This window comes from Bacillus rossius (assembly GCF_032445375.1).
Source record: "Bacillus rossius redtenbacheri isolate Brsri chromosome 4 unlocalized genomic scaffold, Brsri_v3 Brsri_v3_scf4_2, whole genome shotgun sequence".
Lineage (NCBI taxonomy): Eukaryota > Metazoa > Arthropoda > Insecta > Phasmatodea > Bacillidae > Bacillus > Bacillus rossius.
The window spans coordinates 38,956,012-38,963,986 of record NW_026962011.1 but is presented as its reverse complement, the minus strand read 5'-3'; the positions used below and the strand labels follow the sequence as shown (position 1 = coordinate 38,963,986).

At 36.7% G+C, this 7,975-nt stretch overlaps 1 protein-coding gene across 2 annotated transcripts in view; it reads right to left on the bottom strand.

The window, feature by feature from the left end:
- Window positions 1–509: 509 nt before the first annotated feature.
- LOC134542248 (GTP cyclohydrolase 1) overlaps window positions 510–7,975 on the bottom strand; it is an 89,258-nt gene continuing 81,792 nt past the window's right edge. For both annotated transcript variants that reach the window (XM_063386350.1, XM_063386349.1), the window contains exon 6: window positions 510–6,004. In XM_063386350.1, coding sequence (XP_063242420.1) covers window positions 5,875–6,004 — 130 coding nt within the window. In that variant the 3' untranslated portion in view covers window positions 510–5,874. The remainder of the gene's footprint in view (window positions 6,005–7,975) is intronic.

Sequence of the window (7,975 nt, the reverse complement as noted above, 5' to 3'; positions counted from 1 at the left end):
GTGAACACTCGCATGACATTCACAGATCACAAATCTTGTGACAAGATTTCAGAGAAAACAAGTAATTAACATCCATCGGTATGAATTTACACAATAAAACCTTAAATAATACTGAACCTTATGTTAGGCTTCATTTATACAAAACACTAATATATATATACATAATTTTAGCCGTTTGCATTTTCTCTTTACAGAACATTTTTTTCCCTTCGATATCATTTTCTCATCCATGCCCTTGATTAGAATGATTTAGGTGCAAATTTAAATAATCAGTTCACTTTATTTTTTTTATGAGAACACGTAAAAAGAAAAACAATGACCACCTTCATGTAGACTTACATTGATCCCTTAACAATAAATGTTGGCCACTCAATTGGAAGGCTAAGTCATCGCACAGCTTACTTCGCTGATGTCTTCCGATTAACCTAGGTTACTTCACGCCTGTGGGGTCCACCTTGGCAAAGCTGCGAGGGAAACATACTTAGAGGAAATAAATAAAACAACCCGGCTATAGATTCTTACACTAAATGTTTTATTAAAATAATATTTTCTAGCATCAAAGAATAACTTCAGGTATATTTTTATAAGTACATCAATTGTAGTTGCTAAATGTTTACAAGTAATTGGTCCTTTTTCTTTGAGTTTAATTGTTATAAACTAATTATTGTTACTCTCCTTTCTTTACAAAATATATATCGGGCGTTACAGTTAATAGGGCCTCAGTTCACAGACACTGCATTATATGAACACAACAATATCGATCATCACAATAAAGCACACTTATAACTACAATGAGTATTTTTTTTAACTTACATCAGTCCTTGCATCTTGTTAATCGCTAAAACCCACTAAAAAAAAGACCTCAACCAATTTTTCACCCTTCACATAATCTTAATCAAATATTACCTTTGCAATAACTCCCATATGGTTACAAACAAAAGTTTTGCTGTGCTTTATTCTTAAACATTTTCGTTGATATACGTCTCCAGGAAAATAAAACTGTTACAATTGTCAGCATTATTGTCTGGTTATTTAAGAAATATCAATGGGAACTTACAATCCATAGAGTGTTATAAAATGTTAAGTCAAATCATCGAAATCTATAGTTTATAAAAATTCTATTTTTGTACACATAAACGTTTATAAAAATATACGTACACAAAATTCATGTGTAATATAATACATATAATACTTTTTTGACATTTCGATACAAACTGTTAATAGTTTCCAAGGTAAATAACAATAATCATAAACTTTACAGTATAATATTTCATCAACTGGTTGAACAAGAATTCCACATTTCTTTCCTACACCTCGATTTTAATTTTTTTTTACAACAGCGTACCTATTTTTGAACGCACCAGATATCACATTATCGCTTGTATTGTTTATACCTTGCACCCCACACTGCTGATGACAAAACTAGTGTCCTTTTGACTATTTTGAACACAAAATTTAAGCAAGCATAATGTTAGTTTATTTTTAGTAAAAGCTTCAAGCAAAACATTGGATACAAACCATGATAAGACACAGTTCAATTTAACATTTTGCTATCATGTTACAAGTATTAGATATTTGCCATCAAGCTTACAAACTAATGGGTTAAACAATTATCGTTAGTAGTAACTGATTCAAAGTTGGCCCACGGGTTTTTTCTAGATTTAGGTATTTTAAAATTACCAATACGTAAGGATTATTATTATTTTTTTTAACTATTCACGTATTGAACTAAGCTTTACGAAGGAAAGCAACCTAAACAAAGCTAACAAGACTTATGTACAGTATGCACACTTCACCCGGGGAGACAGACGTCTCCGCGGGTGGCGACGGGAATATCTAACGACGAGGTCGCCCCGACGTCAGGCGGCGTGGCAGCTGTAGGGACTGGGTTAGTTCCGCCGCCGGCCGGGGCGCCGCTATCAGGAAGGTGGCCTTGAAGGGCTAGTCGCCAGCCCTCCGCAGGTCACGTTAAGGCGGAGATTGTCATTCGGAAGCCTCAGTCTCGGTGATGACGTGGACACGAGACGAGATCCTGCAAGTGCTCTGCTTCGCCCTCCTAGCGCGGTGGAACATTTCCGTGTGATCGCGCGGCCTACCTGTCAGGGGCACTGTCTCGTGGCGGTCACAGCTGGTACCTCGCCGAGGTCACACTGCGCGTGTCCGCGTTGCAACGATCCTTCCAGTGCTCGTTATTCTGGACGTACGTCATTGCTAGTTTGCGCCGCGTGTCACAGAGAGAACCCAGAAGAACGGACAAAGAGAGACGAATACTAAAACACACATAAAACAACCTAAAATCAACCTATGTCAAATGTTAAAAAAACGGCACAGATAATTCCGTTCCGTTCTAATTCCTTGCGCGGAATTTTCTGTGCTGTCTTTGCATTTGACATTTAACATCAGTTGAATTTTAGCTTGTTATTGTGTGGTTGTATGTTCATCATTCTTTGTATTATTTTTTTTCGGCTTTACTCTGTGACATGCAATGCAAACTAGCAAATGGCATATGTCCAAAATAATGATTTAAATTAACGCAGTGCTTGATTTTTCTCTTTACTAGAGGATTTTTAAAAATGCCAAGCATCATATGACTACTGTAATTGTAATAGTTTTAACAACTTAACTTAAAATTAATTTATCACATAATGCACAGGAATGCAAAATATATGCCTGGTACGGTTATTGCAGGCGAGAGGGGAAGGGCGAAGGAAAGAGTAGGTCCGTCCCGCACCAGCGCACGCGGCCTGGTTGACATCAGAAGCATTTGACAGTTTCCAAGGAAAGTCAGGAGTCGATGCCAACCCAAGGATCTGCCTGCAGAGCTTGCGAGCTTCTGTACGGGCGTGTGACAGCTGTACAGTGTGCAACGCCCTGTCGCGTGCTGGACAATACGCGAACACAGCTGCGGGCGAACGTGAAACAAGGGTCTCATTTTTTTAAAATTAAACCTGCAGTGGCCACGTTGGCGAGATACAAGCAGGTTTGACCACGCCAAATCAACACAATAATCACGCCTCTTAAAAAAAAACAGTCACTCACACACAAAATTCCAGCTGAAAGTTAAGGAGCAAATGCCACATTGCAACCAAGTTTGCCGTACACCTGACTGGCTGGCTGCCAGAGAGACCGTGCGAGCACAGAACAGATTTCCAACATTTCGTTTCTAGTCAACTCTTAGTGGCTTAATCTGCTTACCTATTTGCAATTCATACGACCCCTAAGAAACATATTCTAAGCTACGTGCGTACTCTTTTAAGTTAGGTATAGCTTAGTAAGCTTGCAATGTTTCTTCTTGGTGCAAATGAACAGAAAGCATGTTATTAACGTTAAATTATAAAGTAAAAATTAAAAGTAGGATGTATTTTACATTTTAACAAATATGATATTTCATATCGTCCAAAATTTGACACTATTTTAACATAAAATATTATCTTCTAACATGTTTTTTTTTAATTTGGCCTTATTATAAGGCAAAATAGTATAAAACTCATCTTCCAGAAACCATATTCGTAACTATATTTAATATCTATTATTACATCAACATATATTTTTTTTACCACCAGTTTTCTGTTTGTAACTTTAATATCTTAAGCACACCATCAAGTTTTATATGCTTTAAAATATTTAATTGCTATTGTAAAACAATGCAGACTTCAAATATATATTGTCTTTTTACATTTTTTTCCTATTTGAATTGTATGATTCATCAGAGAATTTTTTTTTCATACGTTGTCTGTGACATTCGTTGAGCATATATTTATAAAGAAGGAAATAATGATATGTAAACACATTTTTAGCAGCTTTCTACGGACACGTTATACATGGATATGAGATTGTGTATAAATATTAACACACAGCACCTCAAGGAACCTGTAATTTACCGTTGCATTACTCATACCAAAGCCAAAACCTTAGGCATTTTCGTACAATACATTACACATTTTATAATGTTTTAGTGATAACAGGTCTAAATAAAAACAATTTAATTTAATTTTAGATAAAATATATAAAATGCCCAAGAACAAACAGATGCACCCAAATTTGTGATAAAGCTTACTTTTGGTATGGTGTCAGAAACATACATACATACATACCTAATAATAGTAGTAGTAATACTAGTACACATACATCGTGTGATCACCTCGAAATAAATTTGTCATTATTGATCTCATAAAATATTTTGTGGTGATAAAAAATTAACGTCCACTAAGTGACTTATTAACGACAGAAATATTTTACTGTCATAAATAAATGGTTTGATAGAGGTTACAATTATTCTGCTATCGCCAAAAATATTTCAAGGGCTATATATTTACGAAAGTACCTATATTAAGACAGCTACTAACTGGTTTTTCAGTGTACATTTACTTTGTATACCACACGCAAACGGAGCATAATTAATTACGGGTGCAACGAGACAGAACTAATTGGAGTATTAGTTACGTACAAACAATGTTGAAATGTACAGATGACCTCAGACTTCCCACGCATCTGTCACGGCAGGAATGACAGTTGTAACATGTCTTCACCACTAAAACCAAGACTGCCAATGTTCGGAAAAAACTTTAGGAAAAACTTTGCTCATTCAGGTTATCGCATCAAAGTTTCGAAGCAGTTATTTTCTATTTAGATGTATTTATTGTCACAGATAGCTAACTATTGTATACTGAGGAAGTTTTTATTCTGTCGGTTCTTGCTTCTGACTCTGGTTTTATAATAACTGGTTACTAGTCATAAACTCATAACTAAATCTCTACGCTAAACAACTGCATGTGCCATAAATGATGGGGAAAACCAATTGATGTAAATATCCATTTTAATGCTGATGCATTTGGGATTAGACCGCAGATGCATTTGGCTAGCAGAAAATTTTCTTGTAAATAATAACCAAACAAAGATAGCGGATAGCATATGGGCTTTATATGGGTGTCAGAATATTCTGGCGAGTATGCATCTTTGTGAAAATTCACATTTAAAGTAGCTACGGATTGCATTCCTCCATTTACTTAAGAAACACTTTCAATATCCTTACGAGGTTGAAACACTTTTGCATCTTCTGTACCTTAAAATTTGAGCAATCACAAATGAATAGAACACTTAGTGAGAGAAGCAACTTAAACTACATTGACGCTTTAACCGCAAAAAGACTTACAAAATGCCTCTTAGGGCTCAGTCTAAAATATTGGTCAACACTGTTACGTCAGTGAAACTTACATAGATGGATGTGTTACGCATAATTTAGCCATACATTTTACAATGATACATTTTTTAATATTTACCTACTCTAAAACATCTTCAGAAGTAAAAAAAACTGGATGCGGAATCAAACTTCAGGCAGGGGACTTAAAGAGTATCGAGATACGCCAACTGCCACTATTACAATGATGGATAGTGCCAAATATCGTAATAGGCCAATATGGGAAACTCTGGCCAAATTAGCTTTGGTGAAGCGAGACAATTTACTGCAATTGCTTATCAAGCTGTTTTATACTCCACGCCGCTAGATGCCACTACTGTGAACTGGTGTCACGGCAGTTAAAAAAAACTTAGGTAAACTCCAGGCCACCAGGTTCGCTGGCATCACTTGTCTAGCGTGTGTCTCACCAGTTAACCCATATTGTCCCGGTTACGATATTCGCCGGCGCGTGTTTGTGACGCGTGATAGTCTCTCGCCTTGCGGAGAACTCGCCGGCCGCTGCAAGACGAGGGGAGAGATGGCGGCAGTTGCCGGGGCTCTAGCAAGGCTCTAGCAAGGCTCTAGCAAGGCTCTAGCAAGGAGGTCCTGGAAGGGCACTCAGGCGTCCCGGGCGGAGTGGCAGGGAGGGGAAAGCGACGTACAGGATGAATACTGCGGCGAAGAGGGGAGCGGGTGGTTCACTTGGACTGCACCAAGTTGAGGAACTCCTCGCGCGTCTTGGGGTCGTCGCGGAACACGCCCAGCATGGTGGACGTCATGGTCTTGCTGTTGATCTTCTGCACGCCGCGCATCACCATGCACATGTGCCTGCCGGACAAACAAGCACGTCTCGCTGCTGGCCCCTCCTGCTAGTTTCGTAGTTACATTAAAAATACGATTTCTGTGATACAACCCACGTGTTGCGCATGGTGCATTTAGTCCAATCGTGGTCATGTGAGCACTGTGTTTTTACAAATTTGTTCTCTGAAAATATTTTTTATATAAAATAAATTATATATTGCAACCAACTATAATTAGAATATTTAGGAAAGAAAAATGCCTATAAACCACCTTTTTGCAACTTTAAACCCCAAATTTTCCCGGGGGAGGACCCCCGGAACCCCCGCTTTTTTTTCTCCAGGGGATGGATATTCCTCAACAACTAAATCAATTGCAGTCCCCTCCCCCCCCAAAAAAAATATATCCTTGCGACGTCCATGCTCCTAGAGGGTCCCTGGCCCTCCAATCCGGACACGATTTCATCACAAACATCTACTTAACTTCTGAGGTCCACGTATACAGTAGTACAACAACTAAAAAAAAAAAACCCCGTGGTAATTGCGTTTATGAAGAAATATCGGTTTCGTTGCAATATTCAACCAAATAATAAAATCACACAAGGCTTATGGTTTAGATATATACCTTACTGCCCAATCAAACTCGATTTATTCACAGATCCTAGTGATTTATTGTGGAAAGTTCATACCACACTCAGCCTACAAAGTCTATGGTTTTTACATAATAATTTTTCCAGTTAAGAGTTAAAAATATTATCTTCTACAGTTTATGTTTTATTTTATAAAACTTGTACTCCTTGCATTTTAAGGAAAATTTCGTTTAATCTGGATTTTCGGTGATCCGGCAGGGTCGGGTCCCATCCAGTCCAGATTAGCGAGACTCTGCTGCCTATTCTAGACAACAGCATCTAGGTACCCCTAGCACACATGGGGCCCTTTTTCAGCCCCGAAGTGAGCATAAGCTATAAACTCTGCGAAACCAGTTTCTTAATGGAAAATAAAAATAAATACACAACACATTTGCTGTTAAAATTAAACATATCTAACTGTATGCCAATAATAATAACAAAGAATTATTTTTATTACTGGTAGTTAAATTTGGATCATAACTACTTTTGTGCTTCTTTAAGGTTAAAATAATTTGACTTGCAGCACAAACTTTTCTTTATAATAATATTAGCGTTGGTTAGTCATTAAGAAAGTTGAAGCTTTATTTTAATAACAGTGCAACTTTCTTTTACTGCAATTATACATGTCACGAAAAAATTTTGTTTGTAGTGACAATTTTTTTTTGCAATGTTCATATTCAACACAATTATTTTATTTCCACAAACCTTTTGCTATGAAAAAGAGGATATGTAGTGAACAATACAGTAAGCACTAATTACAGTTCTAGATAGTGTGCAAAAAATGGACAATACACATGCTTAATTTTTTTGATGTAAGGTTTTTTAAGTCATGTATAAATTAAAAAGGGGTTAAATTATAAATCTCTTTTCATTACGCTGCCAAGAATTGTTAACAAATGACTCTTTCAAGAAAGTTAGAAAAATAGAACAAATCCCATGTTGCAAAAAGTACTTGTGTACCAGTTGCAAGCATTCTCACCATGTACAAATGAAACCCATACAACATCCCGCTTTCTGCTACTCATGTCGAACCGGAAAAGTTGTAACATCAAAGAAATGATGTCCAGCCTATCTGCACATCTGACTGGGACTCTACCGTAGAAAGGTTATTTCCCCACAGGAAGAGTATATTCTCCGTAGCATGGGTGTTTCCCACAGAATGGGAATTAACTAGTTAATATTCTTAATTATAGAGGAGAATTGGCTGGGTATGATTTACAACTTATTTATATAATTTAAATGATAAAATCTTGATTAGTATATAATTTTTTGTTCCTGTAAATATAAAAAATTAAGATATTCTACTTAAAAATACATTATTTAAAAAAAATATTTGATAAAATGCACTTGGGTTAAACAGTGTTTTAAATCAT